The 25,428-nt window shown below is 46.8% G+C and overlaps 1 protein-coding gene across 1 annotated transcript in view; it reads right to left on the bottom strand.

The window, feature by feature from the left end:
• Positions 1 to 4,767: 4,767 nt before the first annotated feature.
• Positions 4,768 to 25,428, bottom strand: part of FOXO6 (forkhead box O6) — a 145,710-nt gene continuing 125,049 nt past the window's right edge. Inside the window, exon 2 of the mRNA XM_026702436.2 lies at positions 4,768 to 13,127. Within this exon, the coding sequence (XP_026558221.1) occupies positions 11,691 to 13,127 (1,437 nt within the window). The 3' untranslated portion in view covers positions 4,768 to 11,690. The remainder of the gene's footprint in view (positions 13,128 to 25,428) is intronic.

Below are 25,428 nucleotides of genomic sequence, written 5' to 3' on the forward strand. Positions count from 1 at the left end.
CATCCATTTGCAATCCTACAGTGATTGCAAAATGAAGATGGAAGAGAAACCACACAAAGAGTCAACAAAGCACGCTACTCTGTGATGAAATATAATCCGCAACAAAAGACAGTGAAGTTTGGATCATTTGTGTGGGAGAAAGAGATGCATGTCCCATAATAGTTCTCAGAGTATATGTTTAATAGTGCAAGCCGTCTGCTTTCATTTGGCAATATTTCTGTCTGTAGGTGAGGAACAATAATGGAGAATATGCTTAGGAGAACCTCAATGTATCTCTATACATGTAGATCTTGGAGTGTTCCGGTCTTTTCCCGTGTAAGATTGAGAGTATCTTGGCGACGTTTCGACAAGGACCCACTCGCCATCTTCAGGCTTGTGCTTTCGGCTTCGTGCTTGTGCGAGCAAAGCGTGATCCAAGCTGCCGTCTCTCTATAAATACTGGTGGGGAGGTTGGCTGTGTTGTCATTTCTTGATTGGTTGATGGAGTTGATGTTACCTGTACCTGTGAAAATCTACGAAAACAAACAACAAGATGCATCAACCAAAGGGATGAGGGAGATGGACCACAACATTTGCAGCAGCCCTGGGAGTAAATGTGTTAAGAAACTCTTCACCAAATTGTGGGTGGAGGAAGCTGACTTTTAGGGCATGTTCCAAGTAACTTAGAGGACCTTAAGGGGGCATGTTTCTGTCATAAAACATTTCATTTGCAGGAATCTTGGATGCCTTTGAAAGAGTTTCTCCTCGCTGTTATTAATTAAAGCAAAAAAAAAATGCCCATATGGAAAGAGAAATAGTCAAGTTATATTTTTGCTAAATACGCAGCACCATATGGTAACGTACAGAAAATTGGCCACATTGGCGGCTTTGGCTATATTGGACCATATGGTCTACTGCGCTTCGTAATTTCTTTGTGTGTGTTTTTCTCTCTCCCAAAGAGGGCAGGGTCTTGTGGGGTTGAAAGGGGTCAGCCAAAGCAACAAGGCCTGTCATGCTCTTTGAGTCCAGGATGGGCATGGATCTAGCTCTGCATTTTCAAAGGGAAAGTGCCAAGCACGCGGACAGTTTTCTTCAAAGGCACCAAAATGTGGGGTGACTGGGAAGGGTGGGGTCAGAAGCCCTGGGGAAGAGGATGAGAAGCAGATGCAAAGCACGAAGTGAAACTTTGGAAACATTGAGACTTTACTTTCAAAATGGAATGAGAGCCTCTTTCCCAATGATCCATCAGCTGCTTCCAGAACTGCTTTCACTGGTCCATTAACTCGCCCTTGTGGGAGCCTCCAGAACATTTATGCTGGTGGGCACATCAGGACTGGTTGGAGCATGTTATATAGGCACACTCATGCGACAGAGCCCAAATACGGAACCCCTGAAACGTTTAACTCTGCTTGATAAAAAAAAGAGTTTGGATAAGGAAACGTCTGCAAGGAAACAAGCATATTCAGAGAGCATTGAAGACCCTGATATAAAAAGAACATAGCATGAACTTTTATCATGATGAGCCACGGTGGCGAAGTGGTTAGAATGCAGTGCCACAGGCTACTTTTGCTGCCTGCCTTCAATTTGGCAGTTCAATTCCCACCAGGCTCAAGGTTGACTCAGCCTTCATCCTTCCGAGGTGGGTAAAATGAGGACCTAGATTGTTGGGGGCAATAGGCTGACTCCATAAACTGCTTAGAGTGGGCTGTAAAGCACTGTAAAGCGGTATATAAGTCTAAGGGCTATTGCCATTGCTATCACAGATGCAAACAATTCACCAGTTAACCCAAGATCAGAATGGTGGGAAACACCAGCAAGTTTTGGCATGTTTTCCCAAATAGCCAGTCATGCTATGATGGTAAATGAATAAATGCATTTTAATGTCTAAAGTTGCCTCCCACCCATAATACACATTTGTGTTTTTTCATTAATTAGTATGGAGGGAAAAAGAGCACCTAAGGCTCTCTAAAGCTCCAGACAGCCTAGTTTTATAAAAATCAGGACACTGCATAAAAGTTTTGATAGACATGGAACTATCTGAGTATATCTCATTGGAAGAAAAGGACCTCCAAAAACAGGATTAAGGCACCACAAAGGGTTTTGAGGTATATATCATAATAGACCATTCGTTTGGAACCTAAAGTTCATCTAGACTGGTCAGATGCTCATCCCGGTAGTCCACTTTTCCAACACAGTAGTGTTATCTACTGAAAAGAGCTTCAATGTTATGGAAGCAACTCTATTTAATACACACAAACACGCACAAGTTTACAGGTGTCATGTTGATGCAAAAGTTGTAGATACTTCTAGATTCAATTAGATATCTAATTATATATAAATATTTGTTTCGCCTATCTTTCATATTTTTGAGAGTTTTTCATTTTTATTCTTTAACTGTGAGGAGCTGAATGTGTATACTACATATGTACTTTTGCCTTCCCCCATTTGTAAAGTAATCATTAACTTCGGCTTTCCTGCGTTAATTTGCCTATAAATAGAATTTTATTTGGTCTATTTTTATTTCCCTTTTCATCGCTATTTCTCTGTGGAATTCTTGAGGTAGAGATAGCTACATTTATGATCAACCATATTGCTCAGTTTTCCCTTCCCTTCCTTTTTGGTTACTTACATCTTTCAGGTGAGATGGGGGAAGGAAGAAAAGGCCAGGAACCCCTTCCTGACTCTTGATGTTTTCTTATATCAATTCAACACTCTTTGAGTAATTGCTAGGTACATAGCTTGACCAAGTATGCAGTTGATCAAATGTTTGTAGCCTAAACATCCCCTTCTGCAACATTTAAAAAGCTGAGAGGTCCTCGGTGGTCAATTTTCTCTAGGGCAGCGATGGCTTAACTTTTTCATCATCGTGTGCTGAAAGTGCCTGCACGCACATATGCCTGCATCCATAATGCAGTGCATGCACGACACCCCCCACCCCCATGTGTGTGGGGCTCCCCACGACTCCCCGTGCATGCATGGCAGATACCAAACGATCACCTGGCTGACAGGAGGCACATGCACATACTCAGTGAATCAGTTGCGGGCGACAGTTCATGTGCTAGCAGAAATGGCTCTGCATGCCACTTCCAGCATGCGTGCCATAGTTTCACCATCATGGATCTAGGGCAGGGGTCCCCAACCACCGGGCCGCGGACCAGTACTGGTCCGTGGAACATTTCCTACCGGGCCGCCGGTTTGCTGGGCGCCGCCATCTTGTTTGATGAGAAAGTGCTTCCGGGTGAACTTTTCCGGTTGGAAAGCGGCGTTTGGGTCCTGAAGGAATCCTCGCACCTTAGTTTCATCGAAGGGGGGGGGCTTCGAACGAAATTAAGGCGCGAGGATTCTTTCAGCACCTAAGGCAAGGCAAGCCGAGCAACCATCCCGAAGCCGTCCCGAAGTGAAGCTCATCAACAAAGGTACAAAGGAGGAGTTGAAGGTGGCGGGGAGAAGCGGGGGACGGCTGGCTGGCCGGTCACTTGGCTCGCCTTGCCTTGTCATGTGTGCTGATGCTGGTACCGGGCCGCGGATCATTTTGTGATGCCGGTACCGGGCCGTGGCACAAAAAAGGTTGGGGGCCACTGATCTAGGGAGTTTCTAGGATACTTTGGTGAAACAGCCACACTTGGCTGGCTCTTTTTTTTCTCTTCCCAAGGTGTCAATAAGCAGAAGGCAGCACTTGAGATGTGATCTTGAAAAGCTAAGCAGGGTCAGAATGCTTGGATTGGATACCAGGAAAGCCCCGGGAGATCAATTCTGAAAAATTCCTGTAAGAAGGCAAAGGTACTGTAAATAAAACTATGACAGACAGATACATTGTTTTAGGCACAATAGGAGTCAAGTTCAAGTATTTGGTTAGGATTGGAAGCACCAAGTTCTAGGACCCCTTCAGTCATAGAAACGCTCTAGGGCACTCTAAGCTAGTCCCTCACTCTCAACCCAAGAGTCAAGGTAGGATAACAGGAAAGGGGCTGATCTAGAAATGGGGACAATCAGATTCAGAATTGGATTCTAAAATCAGATCACCTTAATCAGGGCTGCAATTAAGGGGACAAACTTCCGTGAGGTGACTGGGGAAGGGGCAGAGTCGCCATGTCTGAGGGATCACTGTCCCGTGTTTGTGAGAGGACACACAGTTGGGCTGCCTCTTGTGCTGGCCATGCCCAACCCTTCACTAGGGCTTATTTTGGGGACAGAGCTTATAATAGCCTTCCCCCCCCCAAAAAAAAAATCAGGCTAGGGCTTATTTTGGGGGTAGATTGTATTTTAAGGGAAATGCGGTAGAATCATATGGTCAGAATCTAGAACCTGATTTTTCAGGTGATCAAAACCTGGTTCCATAATGGGGTTCTCAACCATGGAAGCTCCTTGAATTGGATATTGGGCCAGTCACTCATTCAGGACAACTTACGTCACTGGGCTGTTAAAATGGGAGGTGGGAGCAAACATACATTGCTTGACTTCATGTATACGAGTCAGGATATAAATCTAATCACTGTGGGAAAATGGTCTGGATCTAATAACGCCAGATGGTTCCTCTGTTATCAATAAAATTGGCACTACTACTAGATGATTAAAGAGTTGCTTGATAGTGAGATGGGCAGCATATAAATGCAATGAATAAATAAATTGTATTTCTGGAGAAGAAGCTTATGCGGTACCTTCCTTCCAGATCCTACACATGATTAAATAGAATTTCAACATTGGCAACAGCCAAACATTTATCAACCTTTAATAGGTTATGGCTTTTCAGGCCCCTGCATCCCACATCACGTAACACGCTCCTCCTCGTCATATTTAAAACAAATTTTATTCATGAAAATATGCTGTACAATGCACTATACACAGTTCTTTACATTGCCACATACACAAAAACTAGAATAGCACGATCAAGGTTACATTGCGTACAATATATGTGTGGTGAGAGATAACAGCCTGTTGAAAAACCCCTAAGCCCACCCCCACCCCGGCATCTGTACAGTTATAAATACGAGGAGGAGAAAGACACACTTTTCTTTTTAATTTTACTGGAGGGGAAAAATAAAACCTTGGTTTGGGCCAACCTTCGTTGCAAAACATCGGGACATCCCGTCCAATGAGGGTCTGGGATTTCACAGACCCCGTTACTTTTGTGTTCCCTGAAACAGCCTTGCATTTCGTGCTTCTATATCTCTCCTGCCCCGTGGAGCTATGAAGCTGATGCAATCTATAAGGCCAGGTGGAGATGGCCGTGCTGGTCTGCTATGGTTGCACTTTGTCCAGAGGTCTAGTATGGGCAACGCATGAACCACATGGCTCATTTGCACAAACAGCTGTGTCTTGCAGAGTCACCACTGCCAACATTTGGTGGCAAAACGATGGGTTTTGGAAGCCTTGGGTTTCTTTACAAACAGGCCATGTTCACAGAACACCTGTAACCTAGAGATTGGATGAATCCATTTTCCGGTTTGTACAACATATTGAACCATAAACTAACCAAATGGCCTGGGTTTACACAACACACTAAGCCACAGAAATACTAACCAAGGTTAACACTAGTCAAGCTTAGCATGTTGTGCATTGGCAGCCACTGACTGCATTAATTGGGTTAAATCTTTTGGGTGAACATAGCCATAACATATCAAAATAGGTGTGTCAGTTTTTGGGAGACTTGATATACCTGTTATATTTTGTTTCAGCAGTGGCCTAAGAACCTTCCAACTTCCTGAAAAAAAATAGGCTAAATATTTTAGGCCCCAATATTTACCTTTATGTCAGTCTCTTATGACCTTGAAACATAGCACCTATACCAATCTTGATGTAGTAAACAAGGCAACTTTGCCCAAGAAGAGCCAGCCACACAGTCTAATCAGAAGCCACACAGTAATCTATGGGACGCAAAGACTATGTTTGCACTTGAGTTGTTTAAATTTGTTTTATTGAATAAACCATAGATGGTTAAGCTTGCCCAAAAACTAAGCCAAAACATTACCTACTTTATAGCTCAGGATACTGCTTATCACCAACCTGAGCTGCAGAATGCTAGTGTGGCTGCTCTTGACCTCATATAGAAGATATTACAGAGTAGTAGAATACAGAAGATTGATTTTTTTTTTAGTTTGATTTCCCCTCTCCCACCAACATCTAGAAATTATTTGCCATGAAATATATCGTTTGGTTTGGAGGATCTGCCCTGATTTCTTTTGTGCTGGTAAGAAAAAGAAATGGAGCACGTTTTGAGCATCTTTTTCATTTCTTGTTCTGTGAGTGCTGCCTTGGTTGTGTGTACAGGTTGAGTGGTTGAGGAACCTGGTCTAATTCGCCAGGTAGGGATGTCCACAGGGTCTGGTCAAAAAGTCAGCATGAGAGCCACAATGATGTAATCAAAGCCCCGCCCCTTTTGGATGAGCAGAAGCGATCATGCACCTGAAGCTCCACCCCCTTTACATGGGCACACATAAGAACTTGGGGAGCTTCAATGGAACCCTTGTGGCTGCCATCTTGGGTTTATATTTACCATACCTTGCAGGCATTCCTGTTCCTGGGGCATTTTCAGGAAGTTGTGGGAAGGAGGGGAAAGAAAGGAACAATAGGCCCTGTGAATAACAGTACCGAGCGATTGCCTCCAGTTATGATTACAGAATCATTCCTTCAACCGTAGAGATATTGGCTTTTTTAGAGAAAATGTATATCTATAAGCATCAGATTGCTGACAGGATGTTTAAGTCTGTCTAGTGAGACAAATAATAATTCCACTACTTAGGAAGAAATTTCCACCATGCCTCCAAACATGTGAATTCAACTGAATCCTGGATTTTAAAAAAAATGGAAAAGAAACCGTCCTAAATTCAGGCATGACAAAATAATGTGGGGTTGGGTTTTTTTGAAGTGAGGGGGGAGGAAACTATCCTAATTTTGCACTCAAAAAGAAACCATTCAGCTTGATCAGAAAAATAGACAATATTCCATTTTCTTGTCATCTCCTTACTGGTCCTGGCCACACCAGCCATGCTGTCCACTGGGTATGGTCTAAAAAGCTAGAGAGGCACCCATGATAGTATGATCGAAGATCCCATTTATACATAAAAAAAAATAATCCTGACTTTTTGAACCATACCCTGTGGACTTCAGAGTCAGTGGGGCACACACCAATTGGCACCTCAGTGCTCTCACTAAAGGTTAGTTTGCTCAACTCGGTTTCACTGAACTCATCAAAAGCATGAAGATGAGATCTGGCTTGGAAATGTCTATGGCAGCCTTTCCCCACTTATTTTCTTCCCTTTGAGTTGGGCATCCAACTTCATCATTCCCTCAGGGCCATGCTGGCTGAGGATTTCTGGAGCCTCTACATCCAAACAAATCTGGGTGGTATTAGGTTAGAAGAAGTGGTTTAAATTACAGAAGTGAAAATCCAACACATCTGGAGGCCACCAGCTTGGAGAAGATGAGGTTAATGACTTAGGGCAAGAGGCAGTTCATCCCCCCACCCCACCCCCCACACACCTTGGGTGATAAACCAAGTCAAGTCAATCATAATTGAGATGATCAAGGCTGCATCTGTTAGCCAGCTTGACTGTTGACACTCAATTTGGCCCTAGAGGATGGTTGACCACAAGGGGATCCAGCAGAAAATTAATCATCACATTTCTAAGGCAACAACTGATCCTCACCCCACCCCGAAACAGTGCCAGGCAAAATGATCTTTCATAAATTTCCATCAAACCTCTGGGCAGAGCAATTAGGAAGACCAGGGAAAAGCAAAATTTGTGATGACAGTATTATCATTACTGAAAATACTTTATGGGAAGGGTTTCTATCTAATGTTTTCTGTTAAATTTAATGGAAGTACAGGGAGCCAGGGGACTACAGAGAGCTGGAAAAAAGATTGGTCAACAAAATACACATTCTTCACACACACACACACACACACACACACACACTTACTTCTTGGCCATCTTTTAACTACACAAGTGCAAGAATGCTAGCTTGAGAATTGCACCTAAATTTTCTTCTCCCCTGAACTATTTTCCAAGATAAATTGTCTTCTGTTTGATTGAAGGAGCTCTGATAAGGAGAAAAAAAAAATTGCACCCTGCCCAGGCCTTCTCTTTGCCAAAACATCCGGTTAGATGATGGACAAGCCCACCATATTGCTGTTTTTAAACACACAGCCATCCCGCAGATTCTCAGCACTTGCTTTGCACAACCAGAAAAAGTGATGTCACACCAGGCAAAGATGCTGCTAATGAACACCTGAAGGACCCCCACTGACATGTCACCTAGATGACTGAGCAAAGGAAGCCTTTCTGGAGGTGGAAATCCAGTGTGGATGGTACCTCAACATCCCAAATGAATTATGCTCTGTTTGCCTGTACAAAGGGCTGAGGGAGGAAACGTCACTGGAACAGGAGTTCCATTTTCTTACTCTTCTTTTCTTTCCATCTGTGCTCACCTTGCAGGATGTTATTGTGTCATCCTGTAAGAGTCTGCTAAGTCACAAATCTCATTGGTTTTAATTTAAAAGCGGCTGCACATTTCCCAGTATACATGGTGATAGTTAGATTCTCACTCTCTATCTCTTCCTCTCCTCAGATTCAGAAAGTTCTAGAAATGGCCACTGAGTTTATAGTTTCACATTTCATTACATACACATTTGGGGAAAATGAGGCTGAACATACAAAATAAACTCGTGAGCTGGATCACAATTGTATCAGTAGTAGTAGGATGCAGTAGTAACAGTGGTAATTACAAAAACAGCAGAAAGCAAGCAGAAAGAGAGACAGAGAGAGAGAGAGAGAGAGAGACTCCTGTGGAATCAAAATATAGTAAATTCAGTGTAATAATCTGGAAGAAACCCTCTGAGGGAAAAGATTAAAGCCTGGCACTAATGCAGGCCCAGAGCAAAGGGTAACATGGGCTGTTTGGGGTCTTAGCCTGCTAATTTCCTGGGCAAAAGTGAGTTATTCAATATGTAAGCCAACATTTCCTTAATATGGTTTACTGAATAAACTACAAATTGACTGACTTCATACAACACACTAAATCATAAACCCTGGTTTACAAATCACACTGGCTCAAGTCATACAGCACACTAAACCACAAGCAAGTAAATCATATTTTGCCTTAGCGTGTTGTGTGAACTCTACCCATGATAAATTCAGCCGATTACGTGAAAACTATGCCTCCCTATTGCAAATGGGCCCTGGACACAAAGCTCAGGGAAGAATCACAGTAGGGCTGGTACAAACCCCTGGAACAGCAATGCAAACATGAAGGAGGGGAAATCAGGAGACCATCTCGTAGTCTTTCTTTTCGTTGTTCATAAATGTTGACCATGCCTTGTAGATAATGCCAGAAACTGGAGTCTTTCCGACTACTCTTTCTGTGCTGCGCTACAATATCTTGCATCACTATCATCTCGATTTTGCCCTGAATACCACCTTGTTCCACACTGAATGGATTCGTAAGCTATCACTTCTCAGAATTTTAACCAACAGCCATGCGAGCTGGACACACATCTAGACCTTGGAGGCACCTGATAGGAAGAAGAAGGCTGATCGAGGATGAATTTGCCTTGTTGAACTAAAAGTCCAGGGAGGTGATGGGAAAATGTGGAAGAGGGGAGTGGGGGAAAGAGATCTTTCTTGCTTGAGGCTCATGGTGAGGCTCTTCCACTCTCTAGACCACCAATCGGTGTAGGAGTGTAGTGTTGATTTAAAAAAAAAAAGATTTCTCATGGATGCCTTTGAATCAGGTTATAAAGTATTGGCCTTTAAAAAAAAAACCCACAAATATACCATGTCATGCTATTTGTAGGCATTTACTACTAGTTGGCAAGAGTAGATATATCAAGGTGGATCATTTGTTTCAATGAGTGGTCAGAATCTAAGAAGACCCCGCTGGTTCCATAGGACCAGATATATTATCACTCTATAGACCAGGTGTCCCCTAACTTGGCAATTTTAAGACTTGTGGACTTCAACTCCCAGAGATCTCAAGTTTGGAGACCTCTGCTATAAAGACTGAAAGGCCTGGGAATTTAAACAGTCCTGAAAAGTACTTGGAAGATGCCACAGATGATCCCTTTATCTGGAGAAGGACAAGAATTAGCCTCAAATGGAGACTAATAAAACCAATGAGATGAGTCCCAGGTATTTAGCCTTTTCTCACGTTGACCATGGCATCTACCCATTATCTATCATGCCATATCTGGATAGAACTCTAGTTTTCTCTCATCACCTTGTGGTTTGGGTTCTTCGTCCCCCTATTTTAATAAAGCCAATCCTTTTTCAGGTGTGGTTCCTTCTTTCATCCCATTCAATTCTGGACCTTCCGTTTTTTCTTTGCATGGAAGAAAAGATGTTACCCATTTCCAAAATTTATTATTGGGGATATCATATTAGCTTCTTGTTAGGTTCAGCCTTACAAGTTTCATTACTGGAGGTGCAAACGCTGAAAATAAGGTGCCACCGGTCCTTCCCATTCTTCCTTCCTACTTAACCTGCCCATCCCAGCAGCATAATGCCAAATGCCATGTGTAAGTGCAAACTGCGCATATTTGTATGCTGGAGCAAATGGTATCAGGGCCCATTCTCCCACATGGCCACGTGCGTGCGCATTTCATCCTGTGAGCTGTTTCTGTTGCAAACCCAGATGGCATGAAAATGAACATGAAAATGAGCAAACGAGTTCCGTTCCTGTTACACCCCCATGTCTATGGGGCAAGGCAGAGTCAGGGGCTAGATTTATAGCAATCAAACACTTGTTGCTTCCTTTCTGCACCAGCCATGCCACAAATACCTCAGATCTATTTTTCCTACCTGTTGAACAAATCCTCAGCGATTCGGCTAAAAGGATGGAGCTATAATGGAGCCATCGCATGATAAACCTAGGTTAGTTCTTCCCCATTGCTCTTGGTAGCTGCATAAAATGTGGGCCATATATGGGCAAGGAATGAGCGAGGAGAAGAAGAAATCAAATTAGAATTTAGGTAGTTAGAAAGCCAGTGGAAAATTTGTTCTAAAACTTTTTCATGGAAGCCATCTAAGTCAGCGGCCCCCAACTTTTGGGGCACCAGGGACTGGTTCCAATGGAAAGAGGTTTTTCCATGGACCGGAAGGGGTCTGGTTTCATGTGCTGCCTGTATCCCACAGATGGGGCTTCACTTGTTTGTGTGGCCCAGTTTCTGGCATGCCTCAGTCTAATGCCGGTCCACAGACTGGGAGTTTGGGGGCCCCTAATCGGGATTAGCGTGGATGCTTGGCAATAGCTCTAGACTGTTCTTCAGGTCACAGATCCCGTTCCCTCTTTCTGTGCAATAGTGCAAATGCCCAGGGAGGGAGAGAAGGAGGATTGAGGGGGGGGGAAGCGACTTTGCAATGCCATGGCTAAGTTGTGCCTATTGCACACATCAAAGACAGATCCGACTTACTGCACAATACAACTGGCACAAGGCGGGAAGCCGCCGGTACCTGTCAAAACATTTTTTACCCTACATTGTGTTTGTGTGTGTGTGTGTGTGCGTGCGTGCGTGCATGTATAGTGTAGTGTCATTGTCAAGTTTCAACAGATGGCTCTAGCCTGGCTGAAGAAATGAAGGCAAAGAACAGAAGAAGAAGAAGGAGAAGAAGGAGAAGAAGAAGAAGAAGAAGAGCAGGGCTGAATGGTGGAGGAAAGAGTTCTGGTTCCCCTCTTCACCCCCACTCGCTGCTGGGCCTGAGCAGCCTGAATGGGCCTCATCCAGGTACCCAGCTTTGATTGTTGGGCTGTGGGGCACTGGGCAAAGGGGCCACGTTGAGACCGTTCTGTGGCGGAAGAGCCGAGTCAAAGTTGAAGTCCATCTCGTCACTGTCCATGAAGTCATTGAGGATGATGGACTCCACATCGCATTCCAAGCTCCCGTTGAACATGTCCAAGTCTAGGTCGGCGGGGAATCTGTCCTGACTCAAAACAGGGGTATGCATGGCTTCTGGGTAAGGTCCCTGCAAGGAATCTAGCAAGCTCATGTGCGCCCCCTGATTGCCGACGTAGGAATGGAGGTGCCCGTGATGAGGCATGCTCACCATGCTGCAAGGGTCACTGGGCAGGCTCATAAGGCTGATCGGAGAGGGTAAGGCACTGTTGTTAAGGGGAGGGGGGTGGCCGGCTGGTGATGGGTGGTGATACAACGTGTTGCTCTTCATGAGAGAGGACGCGTGGGGAGGGTAGGGGACCAAGCCTATCTCTCCGCCCCCACCCGCACCGCTACACACCAGGGCATTTTGTCTGTGGTTGCGGGGCAAGCCCATGCTGTTGGCCGGGGGCAGGTGCGGCTCCCCTTCCTTGTGCGCGTAGGAAATGGACGAGAGCAGGTCCTGCAACGAGGCATTGCGGTAGGAATTCATGGGGACGAAAGTGGCCTGCTTGTTCTCTTGGATGGTCTGCATGGGCAGGCGGCGCATGATGCTCATGGCAGGCTGGCTATAAATAGTCCCAGAGTAGGTATTCCCGCCTCCTCCCCCTCCCGCACCACCTGCACCCACGGAGGAGCACTTGGAGCTGAAGCCGAAGTTGGAGGTCCTGGGCCGAAGTCCTCCAGCTGAAAGCGGCTGGGCTGGGCTCATGCTGTAGTTGTCCTGCAGGTCCTCGAGAAGGCTCTCCCCCAGGCTCTCGTTCAGGTTGATGGTGCCGGTCAGATCGGTCAGCCTGGGCATCTCCACGGAGCAGCGGGCGTTCAGGGAGGGCGACAGGGTGCTCGAAGGGCTGGGGTACATCAGCGGGGAGGACGGGGTCCCGTCGTCCTCCTCCAACTCATCCGGCTCATGGTTGGCCATGATGGGGGAGAGGCGACTACTCAGCGTGCTGGCCGAGGAGTTGGCCCGTGTCCGGAAGTCAGCCCAAGCGTCGTATTCCTCGCCGGCATGGGAGGTGGGACTCTCGGACCATTTGGCCTGCTGGCTAGCTGCGCTTTCCTCTCCTCGTTCCTGAGCAGCCTGGCTCTGCTTCTTCCGACTGGCTTTGCCCTTGATGCGCAGGAACTTGCTGTTGTTGTCCATGGAGACGGCTCGCCGGCGGGGCGTCTTCCCCGTTTTGCCCCCTTCGGGGTTCAGCATCCACCAGGAACTTTTGCCGGTGCCTTCGTTTTGCACACGGATGAAGCGGGTGTGCAAGGACAGGTTGTGCCGGATTGAGTTCTGCAAGCAAAACAAGACCAAAAGAGGAGAGAGAGGGAAAGAGAGAGGGAGGGAGAGGGAGAGGGAGGGAGGGAGAGAGAGGGGGAGGGAGAGAGGGAGGGAGAAAGGGGAGAGAGGGAGGAGAGAGAGGGGATAGAGAGGGGAGGGAAGGAGGGAGAGGGAGGGAGGGGGTGAGAGGGAGAGGAGAGAGAGGGAGAGAGAGGGGGAGGGGGGAGGGAGGGAGGAGGGAGGGAGAGGAAGAGGAGAGAGAGAGGAAGAGGGGGAGAGAGAGGGAGAGGGGAGGGAGAGATGGGGGAGAGAGGGGGAGAGGAGAGAGGGAGGGAGAGAGGGGGAGAGAGGGGAGCGAAGGAGAGAGAGGGGGAGAGAGGGGAAGGAGAGGGAGGGAGAGAGGGAGGGAGAGGGGAGGAGAGAGAGAGAGGGAGGGGAGGGAGAGAGAGAGGGAGAGAGAGAAGGGGGAGGGAGGGAGAGGGGAGAGAGGGGAGCGAAGGAGAGAGAGGGGAGAGAGGGGAAGGAGAGGGAGGGAGAGAGGGAGGGAGGGGAGGAGAGAGAGAGGGAGAGGAGGGAGAGAGAGAGGGAGAGGGAGAGAGAGAAGGGGAGGGAGGGAGAGAGGGGGAGAGGGGGAGGGAAGGGGAGAGAGGAGGAGGGAGAGAGAGGGAGAGAGAGGGAGGGAGGGAGAGAGAGAAATCTATTATTGTTGGCCAGAAGCAATCCTCACGTCTCTCACCTGGCGTTCTTTCTGCTTTCTCCCACCCCCAAGGCCCCCCATCCCCTGGATTTACAGCTGACCCGCAACACACTTTTTCAGCTCGGCTTTGGGGTCATCCGAGTGCCCCCCTTTTCTCAAGCCAAGAGACACATCTGGGATTTAAAACAGCCACCAGCTCAAAATGGGGAGCGCCGAAACAAAGGCCGGGAATGGCCAAGGGTAAAAACAAATAAATAAATAAATAAATCAGACACAAACTTAATTAGCCCCTAATTAACTAAATTAAATATTCGGTTAACATGATTATAGTCCCATCTCCTTGAAGCCAAACTCCAGTCCTGGGGACTTCCTTGAGTGTGTCCTTGGGTCGTGTTCTTGGAAACAGAAGTGAACAGGGTGGCCAGTGTCCTTTTCCTGCAGCATCCTTAGGTCGTACAGGTAGTCCTTGACTTACAACAGTCCATTTAGTGACCATTCAAAGTTGCAACGGCGCTGAAAAAAAGCGACTTATGACCAGTTTTTCACGCTTACAACCGCTGCAGTATCCCCCTGGCCACGTGAATCCAAATTCAGACGCTTGGCAAGTGACTCCTATTTATGACGGTTGCAGCGTCCCGGAATCACGTGATTCCCTCTTTTGCAACCTTCTGACCAGCAAAGTCAAAGGAGGCCCCAGATTCACTTAGCAACCATGTCACTAACTTAGTGGAAGGATTCCCTTAACAATTGTACCAAGAAAGCTTGTAAAATGGAGCGAAGTTCACTTCACAAAATGTTTCATTTAGCAACAGGACTGTCGATTTTGGTCGTAAGTGGAGGACTACCTGTACAATAGGCAATAATTTTTCACTTCTGCTGCATCGAAAAACAGAATTGGGTGACAGCTTTTGGAAGGTCTCCAAGGGTGTTGCCCAAAGGCACATGCAGCCTTAGCCCATTAAAAAAGAAGAAATGAGAGCCAATTTGGTTCAGGAGTTAAAACACCAGGCTAGAAACCAGGAAACTGAGAGCTCTAGTGCTGCCTTAGGCATGAAAGCCGGCTGGGTGACTTTGGGCCAATCCCCAGGAGACTGAGATTTATTTATGACGCTTGCACTGTCCCTGGGTCATGGGATCACCTTTTGCGACCTTCCGACAAGTCAATGGGGAAACGAGATATACTCAACAAAGGTATTACTAATTTACTAACTACAACGATTGACTTAACAATTATGGCAAGAAAGGTCATAAAACGGGCTAAACTCACACTAAGTGTCTCACTTAGCAACATAATTCTGGACTTAATTATGGGAATAAATTGAGGACTTCCTCGACATAGAAGTTAAGGTTTTTGCAAATATTTTTCTATATTTCTCACTCTCATCTCTCGCCAATCTCTCTCTCTCGCGCGCCAATCTCTCTCATATCTCTTTCTCTAATTTCTCTCTCATCTCTCTCCAAACTCTCTTTCTCCAATCTCTCTCTCCAATCTTTCCCTCTCCAATCTCTCTCCCGCCTCTCTCATCTCTCTCCAATCCCCCTCTGTCCAATCTCTCTTTCCAATCTCTCTCCAATCTTTCTCTCTCCAATCTCTCTCTCTTTCTCTCCCCCATCTCTCTCCAATCCCTCTCTCTCCAATTTCTTTTTCCAATCTCTCTCTCTCCAATCTCTCTCTCTTTTCTCTCCCCCATCTCTCTCCAATCCCCACTCTCCAATCTCTCTTTCCAATCTCTCTCTCCAATCTCTCTCTCTTTTCTCTCTCCTCTCTCTCATCTCTCTCCAATCCCCTCTCTCCAATCTCTCTTTCCAATCTCTCTCAATCTTTCTCTCTCCAATCTCTCTCTCTTTTCTCTCCCCCTCTCATATCTCTCTCCAATCCCCTCTCTCCAATCTCTCTTTCCAATCTCTCTCTCCAATCTTTCTCTCTCCAATCTCTCTCTCTTTTCTCTCCCCCCTCTCATATCTCTCTCCAATCCCCACTCTCCAATCTCTCTTTCCAATCTCTCTCTCCAATCTTTATCTCTCCAATCCCTCTCCCTCTCCCCGCTCTCTCTCTCCTGAGTCCGAAACTGACATCTATCAGCTGTCCGATGTGTGCTGAGTGTTCCTTTTGTTTTGGTTCTTGTCTGGAACTGGGCAAAGCCGGCTGCTGGGCTGAATGTACGAAGCGAGGAATTGCACATACAGACAGGGGGATGGGCTGGAAGGAGGCACAGGGGTCGAAAATCGCCCGGTGAGAGGCTGGCGAGGCGACTGCAGAGTTTGGATCCGTGCCTTTGTCCAGAGGCATACTAATGAGCAGGCAAGAAAGTTACAGAGGCCCGTAGATCATATTATGGAATGGCTTGCTTCTCTGCACTTCATTTATTTGGAGACTGCTTGCAGGCTGGCACTCTGCCAGCAGCCACCAAATCCAAGTCTACAGAAATCAATCTCTCGCTGACTGATTAAGCCGTGTTTAGAACTAATTGCTCCTTCGTGTGTGGGGAGAATAAATTATGGGCTTTCATCTCGGCATCTTTAAAATGCAATAGCAGGTAGGGCCTCAGCCGTTAACTCTTCCCATCCCGCAGTGCAGGAGACGACTTGGAAACCCCTTGACCGAAACAAAAAAGGAGGAAGCGGGGAGGGGGTGCCTTTCCCCCACCCCCCCATCCCACCAGCTGCAGCAGGGGAGAAGAGGTATGGGACGGTCCCTTGTACAGATGCTAGTTGGCTTGACTTGGTCTGCCCAAGAAGAGCAAGCAGTCCTTATGGGCTTCTCAAAAATGTATGGCAGGTAGCAAGGAAGATTTTTAATGAACCCCTTCCCCCAATAAGGTTGCTGTGGGGTCCCATTGGCCACAGAATAGTCCAGCTGGCGGGGTCCAGGGAGAGAGAGCACCTTTCCTGCTGTTGCACCTGCCCTTTGAAAAGCCCCTTCTCATCATATTCCCTTCTCCTTCCTTCCCTTTTAGCTAGGTTTATTCTTTTTATATATAGCATTATATTTGCCTTATTAGGTTTGACATCGTTTTATATTTTAATGTTGTAAGCTGCTCAGAGCTTCTACATGGTAAGATGGGCAGCTAATAAATTTTACAAATAAATAAACAGAGATCTTTTTACGTTCTACCATTTCTTTTTCTCTCCTTCTCCCTTTCTTTCTTTCCTTCTCTCCCTCCCTCCCTATCCCTCTCTCTCTCTCTCATTTCTCTCTCTCTTCCCCCTCCCTCTCTCTTCTCCATTTCTTTCTCTCCTTCTCCCTTTCTTTCTCTCCCTCCCTCCCTATCCCTCTCTCTCCATTTCTCTCTCTCTCCCTCCCTCCCCTCCCTCCTTCCATTTCTCTTTCTCTCCTTCTCCCTTTCTTTCTTTCTCTCTCTCTCTCTCCCTCCCTCCCTATCCCTCTCTCTCTCTCCATTTCTCTCTCTCTTCCTCCCTCCTCTCCCTCTCTCCATTTCTCTTTCTCTCCCCCCCACGCCCCACTCACACACACACAGTTGCTGGGCTCCAAACTCTGGGCACTAAGCTCCGACGCTGGGTCCAATCAATTCATCCACCTGATGCATGCTTCGAACCTTTCCGTTTCAAGACAGCAGCTACCTTCTCCTGTTTGGAGTTCTCTCCCTGGCTCCAATGCCATGCCCATCCTGGAAGTCTAGCCCAGGTTACGCCCCGCTTCTTCCCCCGGGCGCATCTGGGAATTGAGCAGGAATGCTGCAGTCCCGACGCGCCTGGAGGGATGCTTTTCCCCCATGGTGACCCAGGAGAGCAGAGCCGTTTTCAACCCAACCAGAGAAGAGAGTGAACAAGATCAAGATTGGCTGCCTCTCTTTAAAAATAAGACTGTCCCCCCCCCCCCTTTTTTTTTTCCTGAACTTGTTGCTTTTGAAAACGGTTAGAAGGGACACGGTTGAGGGAAGTAGAAGAATAGTAAGACAACAGGTGAGACGGAGAGGGTGGATCAAAGACATTGCAAGCCATCCTTGGAAAAACAAGGAGATATTATCAAAGAGGGTCAACATTCATTCGTGGGAGAGTGGAGTCTGTCTCTGTCATAAAGCTGCACAGATCAACCTTTTTCCAATCTTCCCCTGGAGGTATATTGTGTTTCTTATTCTATTTCAATGGCAACGGTGGTGGCAAAACTCTACAAATAGTCCTTGACTTAGAACCATTCGTTTAGCAACCATTCTAAGTTTCAGTGGCACTGAAAAAAGGTTGTTTACAACCACCAACACCCTTGTACTCATGAGGGTCACAGCATCCCCACGGACACATGAGCAACATTCAGGCACTTGCCAACCAGCAGGTATGTCATGCCCCTGTCGGAATCTGATTTGGAGGGGGAGGCCAAGCAGCTGACAGGGAGTGGGAGTGTGGCTCCCTTGGTTGTGGAAGAAACTGGGGAAGGGCACAGTCCAGCTGGGAAGAGCAGGGGAGAGGTAGAGCAAGGGAGAGGGAATTCAGAGAAAGATCCAGGCCCAACCCCTCGTCATCCTAGGGCACGCAGAGAAGAACGGAGAAGGGAGCAATGTGGGTTGTGTGGATTACAGGGGAGGAAAGGGCCCTGATTCCCTTCATTAGCTGCAGCTGGGAACAGAGTGTTTAAAAAGGGAAGTTGCGCACAGAAACTTGTTGGGAGCAAATCATGAATTATCTGGTAACATTGAGGCTTATCTGTGTCCCTGTGTCTTCCCAACTACTGAATTTCCTCCACTTAAAGGCTGTTCCTGGGAGTTTTTCTCCAACCGAAGGTAATCTGGACATGGGGGCAAAGTTGGAGATAATAAAAGGATTCTTCTTGTTTATTTGACTGTGTTGCCTTTGTGCCACAACCCGGGTCATCACAGGTATGTATGAAAGTTGCTGTGTCCCGGGGTCATGTGATTGCTACTTGTGACCTTCCCAGCTGGCTTGTAACAAGCAGAATCAAAAGGGGGGAGGAGAGAAAGCCAGATTTGTTCAATGGCCACACAGTTCATTTAATAAGCACAATGATTCGCTTAACAACCATAGCAAAAAAAAAAAGAGCTGTGACTCATTTAACAACTATCTTACTTAACAATGGAAATTCTGGTCCCGGCTGTCAAGGGTGACTTGTACCTACCTCTCTCTATTTTAAATTTATTTTTGGTAGATTATATGCAAATCCTGGTTCTACCTTTTGGCCCTACTCATATGTGGCTGCCTTAAGTAAAAGGTAAAGGTTCCCCTCGCACATACGTGCTAGTCATTTCCGGCTCTAGGGGGCAGTGCTCATCTCCGTTACAAAGTCGAAGAGCCAGCGCTGTCTGAAGACGACTCCGTGGTCATGTGACCAGCATGACTTAACACCAAAGGCACATAGAACTCTGCTCCCTTCCCAGCAAAGTGGTCCCTATTTTTCTACTTGCATTTTTTTTACATGCTTTCAAACTGCTAGGTTAGCAGAAGCTGGGACAAGTAACGGGAGCTCACTCCATTGCGCGGCGCTAGGGATTCAAACCACCGAACTGCCAAACTTTCTGATCGACACGCTCAGCATCTTAGCCATTGAGACACCACATCCCCTAAATAAGACTGCAAAAATTGAAATGTCACTTTGGAGACGTTGTGATACTTTCAGAGAGAAAACCCTGGAAAATTAACAAGTGACTAATTACTAGAAAAGAAAATGAAGTGTCCAATGATACAATTGGGTGTATGTATTGCTGTTGTGCTTTTGCAGGTTCCACAGTGTTTATTCTGTTACAAGAAAATAAATATGCATAAGTATACAAAAAGGATTCTTATGGCATTTTAAAGACTAATCGTTTCATTGTGGCACAAGATTACTGTTTATGCCAAAATCTAATATTGTTAAGAAAAATGAGAATACCAACAAACGAGCTGAGATTTATAATGGCCTTCTATTCCGCTATCAACTTGGTCCTTCTAATCAGTGTTTCTCAATCATGCAAGCAATTTTAAGATGTGTGGACTTTTAACGCTCAGGTTTCCCCCAACCAGCCATACTGGCTAAGGAATTCGGGAGGTGAAGTCCACGCATCTTAAAGCTGCCAAAATTGAAAACCGCTGTTCTAGATAATCCACATGTTATGAGGTTGTCAAAGGGACGGCATCAGTGGGAGCTGCAGGGAAGTCAAAGGAAGCTAATGAGGAACATGGCGCAACTTCAGATTTTTCCTGACTAGATGTATGTCTTGACATCGCGTGCATAAATGTGGTGGAGTTTGGATTGCAACAGTGCTTCATTTGCAGGGCAACCAAAGGAGACCCAGCCAATCAGCTGGGACTAGGGAGGCGGAGAATAGATGGGGACGGGGCCAGTCAGAGGTGGTATTTGCCGGCTCTCCGAACTATTCAAAATTTCTGCTACCGGTTCTCCAGAACTGGTCAGAACCTGCTGAATACCCACCTCTAGTTGCTTGGCTGTTGCGCCATCCTGACTACTCTTGTCGTCCTCCCAGAGGAGTTGTGTTGCCAGAGTTGTGTTGCTGTTGAATACCACTAGTTCAGCTCCCCTTTTTTCCTCCTTTGAAGAAGAAAAAGCCACAGCAATACCTTCATTTTATGCATGAGGAGAACTGCCAGAGGCTGTTTCTTGCAAAGAGACGTCCCCCACCCTCTCTCCCCGCTGGCCCCACCATGGCCTCTTCAGAAAGAAATGCAAGACACCAAGAACTGTACGAAAGCATGATGGAGGTGACAGTGTGTCGTCGCAGGCAGTAGGCAGAAGAGCTGTAGGGAGATTCCACATTTCTGTCAAACCTGAACAGCCCCGTCAGCTGCTCTGAAGAGAGCCAAAGGAAGGGCTGGAAGAAGAGGCCACAATACTTTCTTAAGAGTTGCTTGGTTGAACCGGACCATTTCCACTCAAACTTAACGCTGCACGACTCTGGCAACACAACTCCTCTGGGAGGACGACAAGAGTAGTCAGGATGGAGCAACAGCCAAGCAACTAGAAGTGGGTATTCAGCAGGTTCTGACCAGTTCTGGAGAACCGGTAGTGGAAATTTTGAGTAGTTCGGAGAACCTCTGACTGGCCCACGCCCCCATCTATTCTCCCAAGTCCCAGCTGATCGGCTGGGTCTTTCTTTTGTTGCCCTGCAGAGTAGAAGGGGGCTGGAAAGCAGGTTAGTGGGGGGGGGAGAGAATGGAGATTTTACAGTATTCTTCCCCTGCCACACCCACCAAGCTACGCCCACAGAACCGGTAGTAAAACAAAATTGAATCCCACCACTGCAAGCAACAACTCTTGGCGTGGCTGTTATTGGCAATCACCTGTGGCGAAGACTATAGGTCCGCGGTGGCGAACCTATGGCACGCCTGCTGGAAGCCGCATGCAGAGCCATTACTGCCAGCATGCAAGCACGTGCCCAGAAATGGTCTATTGCGCATGCGCGCACAACGCCCCCCTGACAGCTGATTGTCGGGTATCTGGTCTGCATGTGGGGGGGTGCGGAGGGGACACTCACACATGCACTTCAATTTAGCTTCATTGTGCTCCCGCATAGCAATCTGGAGGAAATGTTTAATAGCCCTTAGACTTTTATACCGCTTCTCAGCGCTTTGCAGCCCTCTTTTAAGCGGTTTACAGAGTCAGCCTCTTGCCCCCAACAATCCGGCTCCTCATTTTACCAACCTTGGAAGGACGGAAGGCCAAGTCAACCTTGAGCCCGGTGACACTTGAACTCCTGGTTGTGGGGAGAGTTAAAATATTTTAATGCCACGGGCAATTTAAGATGCTCTATTTTAAAAGCTAATTGGTTGAGATGTTTTTCCTGCTTTGTTACTTTATTAGATTTGGACTTGCTACTAGTATTTTAACATGTATATATTTTTCCTTCACATTGGCCAGGAGTAAGTTGCTATGAATTGAGATATACAAATGCTTTTATTTTATTTTTTTAAAAAATCTTTATTTAAAAAGAAATACTCAGCAGCTGTGTTCATATAACAAATTTAACTTGATTACTGAATTAATTAACCTGACAGTTTATAGTACCTTAATATATAAACTAAATAAACAGGGTGGAGATGCATAACACACTAAGACAAAGCAAACCACATTTAAAAATAGCCAACATATTCAATTTGTATAAATGCAGTGACTCAAATTTTAATTGCCTTGGCTAAGCATGGTGGGAACCCAGCACTTCTGAGGGGTTCTTGGTGATCTCTGAGCTTGGTTGTTTTCTAGCACAGAGGTCTCCAACCTTGGCAACTTTAAGACTTGTGAACTTCAACTCCCAGAATTCCCCAGCCAGCTATGGATTCTGAGAAGTGACTTCCACAGGTCTCAAAGTTGCCAAGGTTGGAGAGCCCTGTTCTAGCAGACATTTCATTATCTAAATTAGGTAACATCACCTTTGCTAGCTTACCTAGGATAATGAAACATCTCCAAGGAAGCAGCCAAGCTCAGAGAGCACCAAGGACCCCTCAATTCGACCCTGAGCTGCATATATGCCGCTTTATTGGTACCCAGTTCTTCTATTTGTGGGAAGCATTTCATAGCTCTCCTTTTTTCACGAGTAAACTTTTGCTTTTGATGAAAAAATGGGTATGACGACAGGTCTGGACTGCTAGGGGTTCAGGAGAGCCCCTAGCTAAGATTCTGTGCAGTTTGGAGAACCCCCAAATCCCACTCCTGGTTGGCACCACCCACCCCTCCCAGGAGTCCCATGCGGTCCATTTTGGATGCAGGTAAGGGCAGGGGGCACACAGAGTTTTGGGGAGAGGAAAAAATGGCCCTCCCAGAAGTTCGGGAAGGCTGGAAATGGGTTCATATCTGGCTTCCAAAAGCCTCGGGAGCCCAGGGAGGGCAAAAACGCCCCCCCCCTCCGCTGTGGTGCAGGAGGCCAACTAGGCCACACCCACCATGGCCACGCCCACCCAGCAAACGGGCAGAGAGCCCTTTGCTAAAATGTTTGAAGCTCAGCCCTGTATGACGGGTTGGGTAGAAGTCCTTTTCACTTGCCACTTGCACATGTCACGAATGCCTGTAGTTCACAAAAAAATTTTCCATTTAGGCAAAAAAAAAAAATGAAATTATGGTGGCGGGTTTCGAGATGTCTAAGCCCTGAAATCATGATTGACAGGAGTGGCGCTTAAGAGGAGCCAAAATAGGCCTCATGGCCTCCACGAAGGGCTGCATAGGCTGGGCCAGGGGAAGGAGAGCAGAGAAGGGAAGGATGAGGACCTCAAGTTTAATTAATTGGGCAGCAACAAGCCAATTTGCTCTTGGCACGGAGTCTACTGTACCAAGGGATCAGATACTCTGCTCCTGAGGGACGGTGATGGAGATACTCTCACCCTGGGGAGCCAGTAACGTTGCCACCGCAATGCCACAGTACAATTATTTTTATTTGTGAGTCTGGATGGCAGGCTTTGGCTGGGGAGTCTTCTTCTGACTCAGAGAAAGTGAAGAAAGGAGAAGGGTGTTCTCCATCCAAGCAACACCCATGTAGCATTCTCCAGGGCCATGTTGTCTGCTGTCAGCTGAGTAACAGTGAGAAACATGGGAACAATCACCCCCTTCCATCATGTATAACCATTCAGAGGGGGGAAAGTCCTCTAAGATTTTACACTTGGTGGGAAAAGGATGTTTCGTGCTCCGGAAATTGTGCCGAATTTTTGTCCTGGCACAAGGCCACAAGTCCTGCAAAAAGTTTTTTCCTCTGATGATGCTTAGCCTATAGAGCAAGAGTGAGCAACTATAGCAGAGGTCTCCAAACTTGGCAACTTCAAGACTTGTGGACTTCAGCTCCCAGAATTCCTGAGTCGATGTCCACAAGTCGTAACGTTGCCAAGTTTGAGGACCCCTGAACTATATCAACTTTATGACCTGTGGACTTCAACTCCCAGAATTCCTGAGCCAGCATATCATAGTTGCCATGCTGGCTCAGGAATTCTGGGAGTTGAAGTCCACAAGTCTTAATGTTGCCAAGTTTGAGGACCCCTGAACCAGGGCTGGGATTCTACAGGTTCGCACCTATTCGCTAGAACCAGTTGTTAACATTCTAAGCAGTTCGGAGAATCGGTTGTTAGAAGAAATTACTGGCCTAATCCTGTAAGGAAGGCAGGAAGGAAACATTCTGGTGTTGCTTACAGAAACTGCCTCTCCATTATTACAGTCTTGGTAGGACTGGACTTCCTATCTCAGGAACTTCTCTGGAGTTTTTTTCCTCTCCTTTGCTGATACTTTGCTTGTGTGGAGTGACCATTCAAGTTACAACTTCAACTCCCAGAATTCCTAAGCCAGCATATCATAGTTGCCTAGCCCCACCATGCTGGTTCAGGAATTCTGGGAGCTGAAGTCCTCCAGGCTTAAAGCGACCAAGGTTGGAGACCCCTGTTCTAGTCCAACCCTCTGCTCTTTAAAAGTTTATTTTAAAGTTCACCACAGGTTTTCAGATTGAAAACGGTGCTGAAAGGATACAGAAAGTCCTCGACTTACGACCAACTGTTGAGGAACCATTCATAATGACAACGCCATTGTACAAAGCAACTAGCAACCCGTCTTGCACTTGGGGCTGTTGCAGCATCCCCACGGCCGTGTGCAACCGGCATAGATTCCCAACAGTTACAACATCCCAGGGCAGGGGTGTCAAACTCAATTTCACTGAGGGCCACATCAGGGCTGTGGTTGACCTTGGGGGGGCGTGGCCAATTGGGTGGGTGCGGCCAGCTTGATGCCACTCACTAGACATGGCTGACTGGGTAGGCATGGCTGACTGGGTGGGCGTGGCTGACTGGGTGGGTGTGGCCAGCTTGACGCCACTCCCCAAACTGCTGGCCCGATGTTTCCTCTTCGCATTGGAAGTGATGCAGGACGGCCCCTTACATTTTCCAGGATGGCCCTGCGGGGCGGATTTGACCACATCACGGGTTGAATTCAGCCCGCAGGTGTTGTGGTTCACTGACAGCAGATGCAGAGAGTGAGGACTCAGATGAGGGGGCTGCATATAATGCAGGGATGGGGGCCAGGACCATCAGGGAGTGGCGTGCTGCGTTCGGAGCTTGTGGAGGCTGGCAGCAGTGATGAAGAGAACCCCGAGGAGCCTGTGCCTAGTGCACTTGCGTGCAGGGCTGCTCGAAGGAAAGAGCAGCTGTAGCAGCACGGGCAACTCAGGAGTAAGGCTGCAAGGTAATGGCCCCTCCCTTAAGAGATAAAAGCCAGCTGAGAAACTAGCGTTCTTTGCAGGAAGCAAAGAAGTTTTTGCCCTCGAGCCTTGTGAACGTTCGGACTCTCTTGGTTTGTATTTGGAAACTTTTTGTGTTTGAAATATTTTTGGGCAAGTTTATTTACTGTTCTTGGCAGCTTGCACCACCTTGGCAAGGCTCGTTCTTATCAGAGACAATTAGTTTGAAACAGCTTTTTAACCGTGAAGGAAAAGAATTCATAAAGAATCATTAAAAGGTTTTGCTGTTACCTCTGTTTCATGTTTGTTTCCTTGGAAAAAGGTTTGGGTCAGAACAGCGGGCCCTGTGTTTGACACCTCTGTCCTAGGGTCTCATGATCACCCTTCCCAACCCTTTCCCGCCGTCGTCCAACAAGCAAAGTCAAGGGGGGAAACCAGATTCGCTTAATGACCACATGACTTTGCTTAAGAACCATAGCCCAAAGATTGTAAAATCAGCCACAACTCACTT

Source organism: Pseudonaja textilis, chromosome 10, assembly GCF_049901715.1.
Source record: "Pseudonaja textilis isolate UNSWEBS1 chromosome 10, rPseTex1.2, whole genome shotgun sequence".
Lineage (NCBI taxonomy): Eukaryota > Metazoa > Chordata > Lepidosauria > Squamata > Elapidae > Pseudonaja > Pseudonaja textilis.